This window comes from Hyperolius riggenbachi, chromosome 9, assembly GCF_040937935.1.
Source record: "Hyperolius riggenbachi isolate aHypRig1 chromosome 9, aHypRig1.pri, whole genome shotgun sequence".
Classification (NCBI taxonomy): domain Eukaryota; kingdom Metazoa; phylum Chordata; class Amphibia; order Anura; family Hyperoliidae; genus Hyperolius; species Hyperolius riggenbachi.
This window is the reverse complement of record NC_090654.1, coordinates 50,281,343-50,299,783: the sequence shown is the minus strand read 5'-3', so window position 1 is coordinate 50,299,783 and position 18,441 is coordinate 50,281,343. Positions and strand designations below refer to the sequence as shown.

Sequence of the window (18,441 nt, the reverse complement as noted above, 5' to 3'; positions counted from 1 at the left end):
CCTTGTCTTCCTTAGCATCGAGTTTGGCCTCTAGTGTTCACAGCACAAACACTAGATGCTGAATCCAATGTGAAAGAAGACAAGGAGGAGTTGCGTGCGGTGTGTCAAGTCCCGATAGGGATAGATGCTTTTCCACCACCTCTGCTGCCAGTACACTCTACAAGGAGATGCATGGAGGACATCCACTAGAAACCAGGAAAATACACGTCATTGGAGAGGGATGGAATGCTGCCTGGGAGATCACTGGACATCAGGGCCCATATGCAAGTTACTTTTTCTCCTAGGTGATATTTTTTTATACCGTGTCAATAAAACGCCTTTTACTCATGAAGGAAAATAATGTTGACGGTACTTTTTCACCTACTTTTTGGTACTTTTTCAGTTACTGAGTATTGAAAAATTATTCTAAACAGAAGATGAAAAAATATCTCCTAGGAGAAAAAAGTGAATTGATTAAGGGCTCAGGTATTGTGACCCAAGTATAAACCGAGATTTTGTTCCATAGGGCTTTTTAGACTCTGGTGTATGTGGTATGTTCCTAAGTGCATGATCTTTTGCACCACAAAATGTGCATCGGCTACAGAATATGGGATGCTATTTATTTTGTTTTCCTGCGTATGTTTCCTTGTAATTTGATTTTGGTGCACACATGCTTGCAGTGTTCATATACCTGAGACATTTCCAGCATGTCTTTTGTATAAGTGGCATAAGTTAAAGAGACACTGAAGCGAGAAAAAAAAAAATATGATATAGTGAATTAGTTGTGTACTATGAATAATTACTAGAAGATGAGCAGCAAAGAAAATATTCTCATACTTTTATTTTCAGGTATATAGTGTTTTTTCTAACATTGCATCATTCTATAATATGTGCAGATTACACAACACTCAGCATTCAAAATGAGTCTTTCAGAGCAGTCTGTGAAGTAATGACCTCTCCTCTAGCAGAGGAAAAGTAAATAGTCCAGGAACAGTTGAGATAATAAAAGTCAGACAACAGCCCTCTCCACGACTAACTTAGTCGGAGAGCTTAATGGCTTGTTTGCATAGAGATAACAACTGGAGTTTCTCAACTCTTCCTGTACTGGAAACAATTACACTGATGTATCTGATCTTTATGTTTTATTTCTTAGCTGTGCTACACATACAAATCATAACATCATCATTTTTTTTTCGCTTCAGTGTCTCTTTAACTGCGGATATATATGGTCCAACTGGTTTATTACACTATTAGAGCTGTTTGGACTATTCTTTCTCAAATCCACAGCTTTTAATCAAGTGTTTTGTGTAAATGTTGCTGTCTTATTGGCTATAGCGTTATTAAACATAGAAATGAGTTTCCTAAAATAAAATCTAACCTGCTGGTGTGTCTGCTCCAGCTACCTAATTTATGTTTAGGATCTCTGAGGATGTCAGGACACTGTATGGGCCATTTCAAAACTTTCTGCTTGATTTTCTTCTAGTGTCTTTAGGATCGTTCACCTGTTGTAGAAGCCATTCTCAACTTTTTGTCTAGCTGTGCAACATTGACATCGACGCCCATATGCAATTACATAATTTTTCTTCTAGTAGATAATCTATTTAAAATAACTTTCTAGCACTCTACAATTGAAAAGGTGCCAAAAAGTAGGTGAAAAAGGTACTGTCAAAATTATTTTGAGTATTTTCATGCTTGCTGGTGGTTTAACTACTTACTGCACCAGGTGCAGCATAATCACACCCTGGGAAACGTCATTTGAAGTCCAAGGGCCATGAAAATCCAATGGGAGTTGGCGGCCGCACGCGCTATCGATACCGCCGGTTAGCGGGGCCATGAATGAATGAGAACGCAGTTCCCATTCATTAATCTAAGTCCCCGATTCAATGAACGCCAATTTTTTTTACTTTTTTTCTTATTATTCCAATTAAAATGTGTTTAGAATAAAATAATTCTTAGCATAATGTACCTCCCAAAAAAAGCCTAATTGTTGGCGAACAAGATATAGATCAAGTCGTTGTGATTGGTTGTGATTTTGTGAAGTTATTGGCGAAATAATGGGAGGAGCGCTGACAGGTGAAAATTGCTCTGGTCCTAAAGGGGTAAAAACCCTCAGTGACCTCAGTGGTCAAGTAGTTAAAGGGCATTTTATTGACAAGTTAAAAAATACCATCTAGGAAAAAAAACTCAGAAAAAAAGTTTATTTCCCTTTAAACCACCAAAAATCAAAAAATACTCAGAATAATTTTGACAGTACTTTATCACTTACTTTTTGGTACTTTTTCAATTACAGAGTGCCAAAACATTATTTTAAATAAAATATGATGAAAAATGTTCTACTAGTGGAAAACGTAGGAGAAATAGTGGATTCAACAAGGATTCCAGAATCTGTTGGTATTTAAAGTAAACCATTTTTTGCTTACCTATGTAATGTTTTTGCTGCCACTGGCTGCCTCAAATACCCAAACTACTAGGTATTACGGATCCACCACTATGTTTAAAAGTTGGTAAAGTGCTTTTAATCAAATGCTGCTCCTTTGGAGAAAAAAAAATAATTTCCCCCTGAATAGACCACGACACCTTTATCTGAAAGGCATCGGTCTTGTCCAGAAAGCTGTTTGCACATTTCAAATGTTGACTTTTGTGATGAGGTCACAGGTAACACTTCTATAGATGACTCTTCCATGCAGATCATGTTTGTACTAGCAACACTGCACCATGGAATGATGCATCACCAGGCCCGTGTCAGCCAAATCTTCCTGCAGGTGCTTTGTAGTCATTTAGGGGTTTGCCTTTCTAGCCAGCACATGTGCAGTTATCTTTGAAAGTTTTCTCGGACCTCCAGATCTTTCATTGACTTCCACAGTTCCCCTTAACTTCTATTTCTTTATGTTTCTTTTCTCTGCTCTATATGATACGCAACAGCATACTAACCTTTAAGCTGGGTACACACGGGGAACCATTGTAGCTGTTGCTAGCACACAGGAGACGTGTGCGCAACAGCTCGGCGACAGCTCCGCTTGAGCGACAGCTGTCTACACGACAGGCAGAGACGCATCGGAAGCTGTCGCTGAAGGTTCGACCCCCCCCGCCGGAAGCTCCCTTCTAGCTGTCGGTAGCCGTCGCTAGTCCGCACATACACACGCAGTACGAGTGGCGGACTAGCGACTGTTGCTGCGACAGCTGTTGCTGGAGATTGGCAAAGTAAATCGCCTGGCGACAGCTCTTAGTAGCGACAGTTCGTGGCGCGTGCCTCATGCACACGGAGGACCTGTCGCCGCAACATGCGCGTGCCACGTGTTTGTGGCGACAGTTGTGCCCCGTGTATATGAGCCATTACAGTGGATACAAGATAAACTTTTACTCATTGCATAATTGTGTTCCTTTTATATAGTTTATAGGGCATTCCACAAGCCAAACACTTTTTTCGTTTTGTTTTAATACTCTAATTCCCTACAAACTAAACAAGCGTGGCCCACAGCTTCTCCAGAGAGCCTTGGCACTCTGAGCCTTAGTAGCAAGGGCTTATGGGAGCTCAGTCTGGGCAGGAGGAGGAGGAGGTTACTAGCCAGAGATTTCAGGAGCAGAGAGAAGGAGGAGAAGGGAGTGAAGTTCACAGGCTGAGGGCTGGAGATGCAGAGCAGCTTGCCTGTGTGTAATGTGACAAACAGAACATGGCCACTCTCATTGTATCGCAGGAATAAATAAGCATATACTGTTGAAGCTGTTTGCAGCTAGATTTGCTGTGTAAACTCTATCTAAACTTTAGATAAGTTATATAGACAAGTTACTTGTTATAGTTACTTGTTATAGTTAGTTTTTCATCTCGTATCCGCGTTGATGAAAAACATTTCTTTGTTAAAGCTGATGCAAATCCTGCAATAACTCTGCAGTGTGTCTGCTTCCTACATTCATGGATGCAGACATAGGGTTAACATCCTGAGTTTACCAATTAGCAGCAGCCAGCTGACACAGCTGAGAGATCAAATTACAACTTGTGCTTGGCCACAGATGAGGGGAAAGTAGACAGACTAAACTCTCTAAATACATACAGTGTGCATGCATTTATTTAGGGTATATGTTTTACTTCTGTCCTATGCAAGAGTTCAGGTCCACTTTAAGATGTTACATGCAGTTGAAAGTTGAGCTGGAAGCATGTTGCATTTTGTTACTGCTTCCTTTTTCTGGGAATACACAGTGAATTTTTTGGGCAGATTTACTTTCCCGATCGTTTTGATGATAGATTTTCCAATCGTTTTTATGATCGATTTCCATTCACTTCTACGATAAAAATCAATCAGAAAAACTATCAAAATCAGATCGGACCCATCGGAAATTATCTATTAAAACCATCTATCTGCTGAAAAAACTCATTATGCTTTGCGGGAAGATCCTCATTTAGATACTTAGAGGAGCCCCTGTTTGTTAACATCTCAGGGTGCTTTGTTATGAGAAAATTTCAGGAACTGTTACTGGATTTTGCGTTCAACAGAAATAACACTTGTAATTTTCTTTCAAAAGTTATTACCTATAGAACACTCTATTATTAGGCCCCGTTCACATCACAAACGCGGATGGCCATGCGTGCGGAACGCGTGTGGACCGCAACGCGTACGAATGCACGCCATCCGCGTTTGTGTGCGTTGCGTGGCTGATCCCATCACTGGAAAAGTGAATGGGACAGCCACACGTTTTTTACAAAAAATGCGTGCAGCATGCGTTCCCGGACCGCACAGGTCCGGAACGCATGCAGTGTGAACATCAGACATTGCACTCTATGCAATGTCTGATGTTGTGCGTGTCGGCCACCTGCACGCGTTTCTAAAACGCGGCTGGAAACGTGTGCAGTGTGAACGGGGCCTTATTGGAACAGGAAAAAAAACTGGCAGCGTTCCTAATCAGGCTGTTAGTGAAATAACACCAACATGAAACCAACTATATTATTATTATTTAGTATTTATATAGTGCTGACATCAACCACAGCGCTTTACAGAGTACATGGTCATGTCAAAGTGTCTGACTTTATTGATCAACTTCAGTGTAGTTGATTGAAAGTCGGTCAACTAGTGGCCCACACTACAAGCGACGTCCTGTGCGATTCTCCTGCACTTATTGATTTGACCGATGTAGTCCCTCCATGTGCTGAATGCAAAAATCGGTTCAGTGTCGATCGAATGATATGTTAACAGCAACCATTTCCTATGCGATCCACCAATATTTTTCATCCCACTTGATCAACTAAGTTGGCCAATTGTACATGATATCGGCCACTTTTCATCAATCGGGCATACTGGAACACATTGGATTCTTTCTCGATTCAATAAAATGATTGAATTGAATGATCAACTGAATAGCCAAATCACTAGATGTATGATCACCTTAACTGTCCCTCAGATGAGCTCACAATCTAATGCCTACCATTATCATATGTCCATCGTAATCTAGGGCCAATTTTTAAACCAATAAACTGATCTGTATGTTTTTGGAATGCGGGAGGAAACAGGACTAAACTCATGCAGACATGGGAAGAACATACAAACTCTGTGCAAATAGTGCCCTGGCTGGGATATGAACAGGAGACCCAGCGCTGCAAGGCAAGAGTGCTAACCACTACGCCTGCTGGTTGGCTCACCTATCTGAATGAGTATAACTTTTCACAAACTTTCAATTGTCCTTAACCAAAAGGATTATTTGCAGTCATCTTGGTGTATTAATGTTGCCCAACTTTGTTGGCCTCCCTTCAGCTTTGAGGCACGGTGCATTGCTCTCCCCTAACAGATATTGCTTCCTTTGAGGTTTGCACAGCAGGGCTCCACTCACTTGTCCTCCCCTCTCCATAGCACAGAGCAGGTTTTTTTGCCAGGTAGTTCAGCAGCGAATCTGTGCAGTGCTCATTCAAGGTCGCTGAAAGTGATTGCTAGCAATCTTTTCTGGTAACAACATGTTTGAAGTCTGTGTGCGGTTTGACAGGAAATTAATTACGCTAAGTGATAGAAATAGGAGGATAGTTTAATTACGCAAAACTTGGGGAGTTCTCCTTTACAGCAACATGTGCACCAATTTTATTTTGGTTATTTTATTTTAGACCTGAAATCGTGACGACTCATAGTGGCTATGGAAGACTAATAAGGTCAGAGACCTTTCAATAAAAAAAAAAATCCTTTATAATTGTTAAATTGGAAGCATGTTCAAATATTCACATTCCACAATTACCATTTAATTTTTTTTCTGTGTTTTAAAGTTCATACAATAATACGAATACTGTGTGTGTTGCTTTTTTTATAGCCCACTTTATCCTCTAATAATTGTTTACCACGTTTCAATTCAAATATTAACTTATTATATAATTTGGCCAATTATTAAATTTTATTTTTTAAATAAAAAAAAACAGTGTGATGTGTTATACGAGCCTTAAAACTGTTGGGTCTGGTTACAATTTAAAATAATTAATACAAATATAGAGTATGTTGCTTTTATTGGCACAATTAAAATCAACCTAACTTTGGAGTTTTGTTTCAGTAGCTATTTGAAAATGTATACTATTGGAACCTGGTGTTGGGCGGGGAAGACTTACTTACTGAGTAAAGGGGAGGAAATTGTGAGGTTCTTAGTAGGGTTAATAAGGTACAAAACGATATGGGGTGGAGTACTACGGGACACAATTAACTGAGACATTAGGGGGCGAAGATAGGACTGGTGCACAGAGAAGGATTAGAAAAAAAATATTCTAGTCACATATTTCTTTTGGACTGGATTCATTACTAGGAAACCCTGTTTTTGTTTCTGTTTTTTGTCAATATAAAATTGTTTCAAATAAGCATATCAATCAACAGTTACGTAGCTGACATTAAACCCATGGTAACTAAGTGGCTCAAATATGAGAAATAAATAAATTCACCACACACTATATATATATATATATATATATATATATATATATATACATACATATACATATATATAATTCTAATTGCAGACTCTATATATTTTACTTTGTGAATATTACATTTCCTTAAAATACACTGCTGAACATATTGATCAGAGTTTGGTCCAAAATGAATTTAAAATATAACATAACCTGTGTTTCTTATGCAAATTTAAAGTTCAAGTTTTATATAACAGGTAGGAGACTAGATTTCACAAAATGTTTTTGTCTTTTTATTCTTAGTATTCACCTTCATTGAATGGGAGGATAGCATACACTTTTTACAGACAATATATAAACATGGTGTACAGAATCAACAATAACTTAAGGTCACTAATCAAAACAATGTAAAAAAAAATACTGTATAATTTTACGCGGCTACCGATACAAAATAATTTATTTTCTGGGCCTCAGATATAAACTGCAGGCTGGCAAGATATTGCACTATTCAGTTTCTCTTGTATCAGTAATATTTTCCTGTACCCCACCCACCCTTCAAACAAAAACAAAAAATAAAGGTACAAAATAATGTACAGATTGTACCATTAAGCATTAACCCCATAACACAACCAGATCATAAAAAAGAATTACTTTTCTGGCTGTAAAGAGTTAAGAGAAATCTAAAAGGACCACATTTTAACATTGGGTGCAAACCCATGCAAGCATTTCTTACTGAATTAATTTCAACCGTCACAAGTAATTCAACCAAGCCCATCTGGCTGACATTTTTTTTTTCAAATCTTTCTCTACTATGAGTTGGCCCTTAAATATATAGTTCAATGAAATGACTGCATTTTATATTTGCTTTATATTTATGCCAAGGTTGGAATGTTCATTACAAAAATTGTTTTTGTACATTTGCCATAAGATACATAATTTCTGAGTTACTGCCTATAGCTAAATTTCCTCCACCCAAGTTTGCTTTTTTTTTTTTTAAATAATATGTACATAATGATATTATATTAGGCTGTTAACAATAGATTGTTAAGGGAATGGCTAAGCATTTAATACATTACACAGTCACATTATTACATTGGATAAGAAAGAATTTGGTCTTTGGTGTTCATATATGTTTTCGGTTATAAGCCGGTGTGTGTATGTTTTAAGCACTGGTTTCATTTGTTCCCAGAGTTCTTTGCTTTAATGCCATGAACCGGTGATTGTGCCAGAATCAAGACCGGCAAGCTATTTTTGTTTTGTTGCTTGATTTCTGCTTGCTTTCCTGGAAAAAGTTAAGATTTCTGATCCAACTAATGCACTATCTTGAATTATGTTCACTATATTTTTTGATTTTTTTTTTCTTTCGTAGAAATTAAAGACAAACTGGCATGTGCAATCAAAGAATGTTGGGAAATGAAGCCAATAAACATCTTTAAAAATGAAAAACTTTAGGCCAGGTGCAATCACTTAAAAAAAAGAACCACGTTATATAATTTTCTTTGCTTTCATGCTGTCTCGATAGAAGACTTTTTTTTCATTGGCGGGCCTCCAGCAACACAAGGGTTAAACTCAGGTCAAGCATGGTGTGGATGAATACAAGGGTGCAATACAAAAAAAAGGAGGAAACTTAAAGGCCAGATGACCCCCCAGGACGAGGTCGAGACGGATTGAAAAAAATTCAGGCGCGAAAAATAAATATTTTTTTTTCCTTTTGAAGTTAAGCGTTATAATTTTAATATTTTTTTAATATATAAAGGTGTCCATTTGAAAGGAGTCTGCAGTACAAATCCAGCATAATCTACCACTGGGTTCTTTCCACCCACAAGAGACGGTTACAATATTTACAATATTCACAGTAATTTTAAATGCAAGGAAAAAAAAGAGAGCCCACTTTGTCCACCTTTTTACCTTCACCATGGGTTGGTCAGTGGAAAAAAAGAACATTCCTTTTTTTTTCCAGTCCAGAGGGAGGAAAGTGCTTATCTGGTCCCACCAAAAAGGTCCTGCTTAGGTCCAATGCAAAGGCCTATCTGATGCAACAGACGAGGTGCAAGCCACTTCTCCATTGTCTTTGTGGAGGATTAGGGCGCCAACCCAGGCAATGCCCACATGCGCAAGTACAAGTCTGTAAGGTCTCTACTTTTATCCCATTGCTGTTACCATGCTGGATGGGTGTGGGTGCCCGAAGGAGAGACTAGAGGAAGGGTGGATAGGGGTCGGCGTCTGCAAAATGTGGCCTGAATGGCTGAAGGGTGTCAAATGGCCCATAGGAGCCATGTGACTGGCCAGGGCAGCCGCACTGAAGGGAGAAGATTTCTCCTGCATGCACTTGGAAAGTTCCTCGAAACACTCCGAGCCTTTCTTGTTTTTTTTGGACTTGTTAGACATTTTCCTATTCCTGGTCTGAATTCCTTCCTTTTTCATGGTCAGGGGCCTGTTCACCTGTAACAGAATACAAGAACAATTATACACCGGCTAATTTAAACCATGTCCAAAGCATGTGGAACCCCCTGCAGAACTATATCAGTAGCGTTCCCCAAAGGAACAACATATAAAAAAAAATGTATAACAATAACGTTTTTTCCATAAACAGAAGAACACAAGAAGCCACAGTCTCAAAAAAAAAAGAAAAACAAAACACATGACATAACTTCCACGCTTGACCAGTGGTGAACTGTGACCTTAAAAAATCTATTAAATTTACTGGTTTCCTAATTCCAGAAGAGACAGCTAAGCCATAGAGTGAACAAGGGGCCAGTACCTCATACCTCAATCACTACAGACATCATAGGCTGAATGTATCCTAGAACTGCACATATCTGAGCTGGTGGCTACAATCAAGTCTATCTCTCATGTATGTGTGACACAACAATGTTGTCCTTTATTAGGGGACAGCTGTCAAGCAAAGCCACGACCGGATCAGCCTTACCTAGCAGAAATCAAGCTTCTACTTATGTATGAATTGATTTGCGATGGATTTTCTCTGCCTTTGGCCAACTCTGCACCCAGAATCCATCACGACAGAAATGTAAATCTCTGAGACAGATTTGCTACAGATATGAGACATAAAACAGTCACACTTGTGAGGAGTGTTACAAGGAAGTTTTACTTTAACTTAGTGTTGTTCTCTTGCCTTATTTATGAATCAAGCTGTTTTTGCTATAGGACCTAGGTCATGCCTTACATCTATTTTGCACTACATGGTAGTAGACATTTCTGAGTTGTTTGTTTTTTCACAGGGGATTTTCTCATCTTCATTTTCAACTAAACCTTTTTGCATCCAACAACCACAAAGTACTCCAAATAAGTAGTCCCAAGTGAGTTTAAATTTCCTTACCTACTTTTTAGTGCTTTCTCACTTGCTAAGTGCTAAAAATATATTTTGTAGGTGTGATGAGAATACATCTTGTGAAAAAACTCAGGGCAAAAAATGCACTGAAGAAAGCGTTCGATCGGCAGTCCTTAGGCTGTTTAAAAATCCAGTGATTAACCTAGCCATCTATACTGGGCTGTCCGATTAGGGTGCACTAACCCCTCATCTAAAACAAGGCATCATTCAGCGCACTAGCCTTACAGGACTGGGGTCCAAAGATTTCATCTTGGCCAGGACACTGTCCATGTCTGAGTATGTTCCTTTTACATTCCAAAAATGTGGGAGGTCAATGGGTCCCCCTCCCCCAAAGACTGACCATAGGCTATGGTTGGAAATATATTCTACTACTATGGTAGGGATTAGATTGTGAGCTACTCTGAGGATAGTCAGTGACACGACTATGTACTCTGTAAAGTGCTGCAGAAGATGTCAATGGTAGATAAATTCATAATAATGTGGTAAGACATTAGATTATGACTATGGTAGGATTACTGGCAGATTGTGAGCTCCTCTGAGGACAGTCAGTGACTATGTACTCTGTAAAGTGCTGCAGAAAATGTCAGCAATATAAATACATAATAATGATATGATGGGACATTAGACTATGACTAGGGTAGGGTTAGATTGTGAGCTCCTCTGAGAACAGTCAGTGACTATGTACTCTGTAAAGTGCCGCAGAAGATGGCAGTGGTATAAATTCATAATAATGATATGATGGCACATTAGACTATGACTAGGGTAGGGTTAGATCGTGATTTCCTCTGAGGACAGTCAGTGACTATGTATTCTGTAAAGTGCTGCAGAAGATGTCAATGGTAGATACATTTATAATAATGTGGTAAGACCTTAGATTATGACTATGGTAGGATTACTGGCAGATTGTGAGCTCCTCTGAGGACAGTCAGTGACTATGTACTCTGTAAAGTTCTGCAGAAAATGTCAGCGATATAAATTCATAATAATGATATGATGGGACATTAGACTATGACTAGGGTAGGGTTAGATTGTGAGCTCCTCTGAGGACAGTCAGTGACTATGTACTCTGTAAAGTGCTGCAGAAAATGTCAGCAATATAAATACATAATAATGATATAATGGGACATTAGACTATGACTAGGGTAGGGTTAGATTGTGAGCTCCTCTGAGGACAGTCAGTGACTATGTACTCTGTAAAGTGCTGCAGAAGATGGCAGTGGTATAAATTCATAATAATGATATGATGGCACATTAGACTATGACTAGGGTAGGGTTAGATCGTGAGCTCCTCTGAGGACAGTAAGTGACTATGTACTCTGTAAAGTGCTGCAGAAGATGGCAGTGGTATAAATTCATAATAATGACATGATGGGACATTAGACTATGACTAGGGTAGGATTAGATTGTGATTTCCTCTGAAGACAGTCAGTGACATGATTATGTACTCTGTAAAGTGCTGCAGAAGATGGCAGTGGTATAAATTCATAATAATGATATGGTAGGACATTAGACTATGACTAGGGTAGGGATTTGATTGTGGTGAGAGTAAATAACAGGACTATGAGCTCTGAAAAAAGTGATGCAGAAGCTGCTAGCACTATATAAATATCTAATAATAATGACGGCATAATTAATAATAATAGTTATGGTGTAACTGACATTAATTATTGAAAAACTTATCACGTAACAAAGCAGTAAATTAACCAGAAACAAGTCTTTGCAGTAAGTTGCTCAAGTAGAAAGTGAGGTTATAAAACAAAGCATGCTTGTGCCTTTCCTCCCTTATCTACCAGCTCAGAACTGCTACAGAATCAAATAAAAGGCTTTCAACTGGCCCTTGTTGTATTACCAGTGGGTGGGTGCAGAGAGAAGGGGGGGGGGTAAATTTAAAATAACAGTCCTATCTTAAATGGCCTGGGAGAAAATAGAAACAGAGCATTTGAAAGTATTATAAATGGAGCCTGTAATTGAGCCCCCACCCCCTTTTACATTTTTAAATAAAAATGCAGGTTCCCTGGCTGTCATACTGGCCTGCATGCTTCAGCAGTGTCTGACTCACACACCTAGAACAAGCATATGATCAATATAGTGAGACTTAGGTCAGAACTCCTATACTGCATACCCGTTCCTGGTCACTGAATTAGTAACCATGATGAGCAGACAGATTGGCGTGACAGCCATGCAATTAACATAGTTTAAAATAGAATAAATATGTCATTATCTATCTTTCTCTCCTCTAGTATATTTCCTGAAACCAATCCATAGAAGGGGCAGGAGAAAAACGGTCATCATTTCAAATAATTTACGGTACATTTTCTTTTTCAGCTCTTACCATTCTTTGATTCAATTTGTATCCTTTCATACATTTCCCAAAAACACACAGATAAGTGGCTTCCCCCTAAATTGGCCCTAGACTAGGATGGCCATATGAGTTTGATAGGGAATAGATTGTGAGCTCCTCTGAGGGACAGTTAGTGGAAAGACTATATACTCTGTACAGCGCTGCGGTATATATCAGCACTATATAAATACTAAAATAAAATATATATATATATATCACATTAACCAAAGAAGACAATTAATAAAGAGAGCATTGCGGAGAACATGGAATAAAATTAAGATATAAATTATACATATTAAATGCATGGTTAAAAAAGCAGTGAGGATACCCTCTGATTTTACAGTCCATTTTTATTGGTTTAAAACCAATTTAACAGTCTTTTAAAAAAAATGTCAGTATGTGTGGCTTCAGACAGCTGTCAGAGGGTTAAATGATTAACCTTAGAATCTTTCCAACAAATTGGAGGAGAAGAGGTGACTGCACAGCTATTGTTTCTCCGTCTCCCTCTGGTGTCACAGGGAGGCAGAAGCCAAGCTAGTTGCTTTGTTGAACCATACTGGATGTGACATTGCTATGCTAGACCCTGAATAATTGGGGATATCCCTGGGGGTTGTAGGGGAAGGGGGGGGGGGCACCTAACAGAAAACCGTCTCATTCAGTTCCTATTAAGCCAAGCCCAGACATATCATCCACAACACTGTCAGAGCAACTTACATTGTGCAGCTTGTAATACAGTCCACAGGCGTTACACACCGGATCGCCATTTGCATTGCGTCGCCATAAGGTTGTGGTGGTCGTCTGGCAGTTTGCACAACAGGTGCCCGCCCTCCTCGCTGCTGACTGCAAAGAAACAGATTTTTACTGGTCAACTGCGTCCTTTATTAACAAAAATAATCAGTTTATTTAGCAAGAGCCCCACTACGCTGTGCCATTAAATATAACCCCAATGCAACTTTAATTTTTTTTTTAAAACCTGATTTAGAATCCAGTCATTTTTTAATTATTATTTTAAAAAATTCAATTAGGTTTTTGGGGATAAATAGAGAACATCATAGGAAATCACCAGCTTATATAACAACACAAAATTCAAACATAAACAAATGGATTGTCATATACACAACAGAACAGGTGGGAGCAGGGAAGCAAAAATATCTAAGCTTAGCTTGCAAGAGGCAAGAGGGATGCACAAATGTGTTTTCAAAAATAATCTTCAAGGTCCTTCTATCCTTGGCCGCTGCCATATAGGGAAACACCACAACATCTTACAATGATTTGGGGATCAAAGTACAAAACTGGTCTTAAGAGATCGAGCTGTCCTAAATTTACAAATGATGCACAGAGATCAAGAAATTAGGCAACCACCTCTTCCAAGATAAATAATAATCCACCTCCTATATACAATCACTAAAGCTGGCCAGGTCACCTCCCAATTGAAAATACAACAGGGAATAGCCACCGATCGGCCACTTTGCCCCAGTAAGCCTCAACCATGAGATTTCAGGAGAAATCCATAAAACCGCTATCTGATTTCCGATTGTTTTTCTGATTGATTTTCCGATCACTTCTACACAAAATTGATCAGAAAAACCATCGGAAATCGGTTCGGACCTGTCGGAAATAATCGATTCAACCATATGGAAAATTGCATGGTGTGTACCAGGCCTAATGCAGTACAAAGCTATGGGGTTGTGTTTCCTCTGCCCCTCCTCCTCATCCCCTCAGTGTATCAGTCAGTTATGTATGTCAGTAGATCACTGGTAGATTGAGGGAGGGATCCCGCTTGTGCCTTCCGTAAACGCAGGATGCCACACAAGCCTTTTCCAGTTTGTACGCAGGCATCTTTTATTTTACCAGTATCCAGTGAATTTCAATGAGAAATCGCATGTGCTGTGCGGATAAGTAGCACAGCTTGTATCTTTTTTAAAAAAAGAAAAAAAAACTATACAGAATTGCTTCTTCCTCTTGCATTACTTGTGTTTCTGCATGCGATTTTCCACTGCGGCAAAACACCTGCGATTTCAACAAGTGTGACCCCTGCCTGGCGGTTTGTCCGCGCTGTGTGCGTTGCATGATGCCCAGGCACATAATGCTTTGCACACAACTAAACATGCACTGCAGACAGCCTGGCAGGATCATGTGATCCACTACAAGGCAGAGAGGTAAGCAGGCCCATACACTTCAATGGGCAGTCTGTGCATACCTAATGTAAGTGATTTAATCTACTGGAAATACTGGCTTATGTATGGTCGCTCTCAGCTTACTCATTTGCATAAAGGTGTTGTGTAGGACAGAGCGGAGTCGGCCATGTTTGCTGAGGGCATGATAGGTTCTCCCTCCCTATTGTGCTTCACTGCTTATCTTTCTTATTAATCCTTTTATCTCTCATCTAAGCTATTTCTAAACAATACTCTCTCTCTCTCTGTATGTTTAAAGTATCTACTAATAACAAGAAAATAAAGCTCTGCCCGGCCTCAGCATCCTCTTCTGCTGGCAAAGTAGCAGTAAGTAGAAATATCAATCTGATGTGGTAACACTGACACATGCACAGGTTGCTATGGGTTACTGCACTCTCATGATTTCTGGTGGCAATGCACTACCCCCCCCCCCCCTTAAAGGACACAACTGAAGCAAGAGGGATATGTAGGCTGCCATATTTAATTTATTTTAAGCAACACCAGTTGCCTGTCTGTCCTGCTGATCCTCTGCCTCTGATACTGGGTACACACAATACATTTTTTTGCTCAATTTTCCATCCAATCGATTTTTCCGCTCCAATCTCTTATCTTCTGCTCGTTTTTATTATCTTTTTCCATTCATTTCTATGAGAAATCGAGCGAAGAATCGATCGGAAGGAATATCGGACATGTCGGAAATGATCTATCCAATCCATCTATTGAGAGGAAAAACTTATGGTGTGTACCCAGCATAATACTTTTAACCATAGACCCTGAACAAGCATGCAGCAGATCAGGTGTTTCTGACATTGTCAGATCTGACAGGATTAGCTGCATGCTTGTTTCTGGTGTGATTCAGACACTACTGCAGCCAAATAGAGCAGCAGGGCTGCCAGGTATTGTTTAACTGGAAATAAATATGGCAGCCTCCATATACCTCTCACTTCAGTAGTCCTTTAATAAAGTGGTGTCCTGTATGTGAACATAGCCCTTTTCTGGTTTCCCATGGTGATCTAACAGCCTGTAACTGCCATATTTAGCGTTCTGTCCTGAAAGCAAAGGACAGAGCAAAGGATTTTTGTTGCTATGGGAAATAAGGCTGCTGTGACTTTTTAATCGTTTTTCATAGGTCAAGCCCTATCTGTAGGTCTGCACACCAACTTATCCCTCAGACGTGGCATTAAAGTGCAGTAAAAGGATGTGCTTCATCATCTCCTCCTTAATAATTTGTTTTTTCATGCTTCTCAACAATAGCCTCCACCGAGGGGACTTCATCAGCCCTTCTAAGGCTTGAAAGTCAATTAGAGAGCCGAGGTGACTCAGAGGAATGTATCCAAACACATGATGAGCCCCTTCATCCCCAGCAGAGCATTTCAAGGCCACTGATCAGTACCCCACATACTGCCCAGCAATGACATAGTTAAATCAATCTACTCCATCCCACCCCCCTCCATCGCCTTTCCAAGAAAACAGCCCTAATGTGAAGAAAAAAAAATAAATGCATTATTCTTAACCACAGCAGTATTATTTGTAGAGTATTGGACGTTTCAAAACAGTCATCACAGACTCGCCTAGGGTAAACTCTAAAGTGTTTTTTTTGTTTTTTTTTATGTCCGGAAACAGAGGGCCTAAGTTTCCTTATCAGCCCAATGCAGATATCCGGATAGGAAGCTTGTAGCATGAGATCAGATGGAGCCATTACAACAAAGAGAAAAGGTCCCGCATACAAAGTGGAGGTGACTCCATGGAAAATGAATAGCTTATAACAGGGATTGTCTGAGTGGCAGAGAGAAGGGGAGAGAGAGGGAGAAATACTTAGCACAATTTCTAGACTATACAAGTGAAATGACTCCATGGCCTTTCAGAAAGGCACATTAAGACCGGGGTGTTCCCCTGATTTATTAGGCTGATAAAGGGCAGTATTTTTCTTGCTATTAGGACAGTCAGGAGGAGGCATAGATTGCAGACAGCCAGCTCCAGGCGTGTTTTTTTCCATTTGGGGAGTTTTTGTAATTTCCAGTTCAGCTAATGAAACATTGTAGCAACTGCTAGGACAATAGTAAGAACGGTTAAAGGCAGTTGCTATGGGTTACTGCAGTCTATTCTTAACTGCTGACCAAAACCTGATTTTTTTACAGTCTCCTTTAGGGTGTGCTTTACCCCCCAGGGCAGTAAACAGGCTGCCTGACCGTTTGATAATTAGTTACCCCAGAGGGGAAAGGGATTAAGCGATTTGCCCCTTTTTCCTCTCTCTCTGGCTCCAGTTAGGGTGGGGACAACAGACTGGACTGATTCAGGTATTCCCAAATGCTGCTAGCATAGCAGTTACTGGAAATGACCCTCCAGCAAGGGTCATGGCAAGGCTTAGATGCCTCAGTGTGTACAAACTGCTGTATGTCACATGTGTGATGGATGGCGTGATGTCACAACCTCTGCAGTGCTTACTCAAAACATAGACGTCAAACGCACACATTGCGCTGCTGCTACTGCTGTGCGGGTCAACACTGGATCCGAATCCGCATATGCGCTCATAAAATACACTATAATAATTCCTGGTAGCCAGTTATATCACACAGGATATATGAGATGCTCATATAACAGGGAACTGATGATTAGATACATCGTGTGCCTTTAAGAAATAGATTGCTAGCTGTGCAGTCCAGAAATCTCATCCTGTGTTGGATATGTGAATAACTATTACCTTCACATTTGTGAGTCATTAAAATAACTATCATCTATTGAAACAGAAAGCGGAGTCCAAATTTGTCTGCCCCACACATTGGTTGAGCCTAATGTAGATTGGATTTTGTAATACAGAAATTAGCGACAGTATATAATACAGAAGAGACAGTATATAGCCCCATCTCTAAGCAGTCTCTCCAATCCAATCCAATACAGATTGCTAGCTCTGTCAAGAAATACCTTTTTTTTTTAAAATGATATATAATATTTGACAGTATACACATTTTATAGGAGGTTTCCATCCCCACCAGCTAGCATGCATCTGTTTCTTGTGATCCCGTGCAAGTCCCTAGATTGCTAGCTCTGCAGTCAAGAAACCTCTTTGTGGATGGGGGTTGATTGGCATAGAAAAGTCATTGCACACAGCCCAGCCCCACCCCTGAGTGCCCCGTTGCCTGGCACCTACCAGTCGCCGTTTCGGTTTAATGAGTGGTCGGTTTTGACCGTTCATTTTGTGGTAGAGCCCGCAGGCGTTACACAGATAGTGGCCGGTCCCGTCTCTTCTCCACAGTGGGGTGGCTGTAGCTCCGCAGTTCACACACTCTCTCCCTTCTAAATGGAAACACGAAGAAACCGGATTTCTTTCTTTAAAAACAAATTCACAATATTTTGGCGCTGTCCTTCAGACACAAGTCACACACAGTACACAACAAAGCTTTTCCCAAACTGCACCTCCCCATGCGATAATTCGCATTCCCATCCCAATACTGCGAAAACAAAAATTAGTAATGCGACATTTCATACCCTCATCTGATCGTTGTACATTGTATCCCCTGATCTGATCGCTAGACCTTTATCTCAGCCTACTGCTGCAGAGAGAGACCTCTCACTAACCTTTCTCAAATTCTACACAGTTCTTTGTCAGCACCTTGTGTTGACTTATTTTATTTTAGTTTTACTTTAATTAAGAAAAAAATCAGTATATTATTCAGTTTGTGTGCTTAAAGTGAGCTTAAAGTGATTTTGATTGCTATAAACTCTGATTTGCATTTTG

General features: G+C 39.8%; 2 protein-coding genes across 14 annotated transcripts in view; one reads left to right on the top strand and one right to left on the bottom strand.

The window, feature by feature from the left end:
• Positions 1–18,441, top strand: part of LOC137532315 (renalase-like) — a 603,961-nt gene that overhangs the window by 450,411 nt on the left and 135,109 nt on the right. For 2 of the 10 annotated variants that reach the window (XM_068252726.1, XM_068252725.1), the window contains one exon: positions 8,211–8,558. The exons of 5 other annotated variants lie outside the window; for them this stretch is intronic. In XM_068252726.1, coding sequence (XP_068108827.1) covers positions 8,211–8,293 — 83 coding nt within the window. In that variant the 3' untranslated portion in view covers positions 8,294–8,558. Of the gene's footprint in view, positions 1–6,061; positions 6,107–8,210; positions 8,559–12,430; positions 12,498–14,964; positions 15,033–15,959; positions 16,005–18,441 lie in introns of those variants that run through there. 3 more of the 10 variants (XR_011023907.1, XR_011023908.1, XM_068252727.1) reach the window with 3 other exon arrangements.
• The window catches only part of GATA2 (GATA binding protein 2), a 40,605-nt gene continuing 29,275 nt past the window's right edge, over positions 7,112–18,441 (bottom strand). For 3 of the 4 annotated variants that reach the window (XM_068252710.1, XM_068252709.1, XM_068252708.1), the window contains exons 4-6: positions 17,854–18,032; positions 13,246–13,371; positions 7,112–9,283 (exon numbers count right to left, since the gene is read on the bottom strand). In XM_068252710.1, coding sequence (XP_068108811.1) covers positions 8,984–9,283; positions 13,246–13,371; positions 17,854–18,032 — 605 coding nt within the window. In that variant the 3' untranslated portion in view covers positions 7,112–8,983. The remainder of the gene's footprint in view (positions 9,284–13,245; positions 13,372–17,853; positions 18,033–18,441) is intronic. The other variant, XM_068252711.1, reaches the window with a different exon arrangement.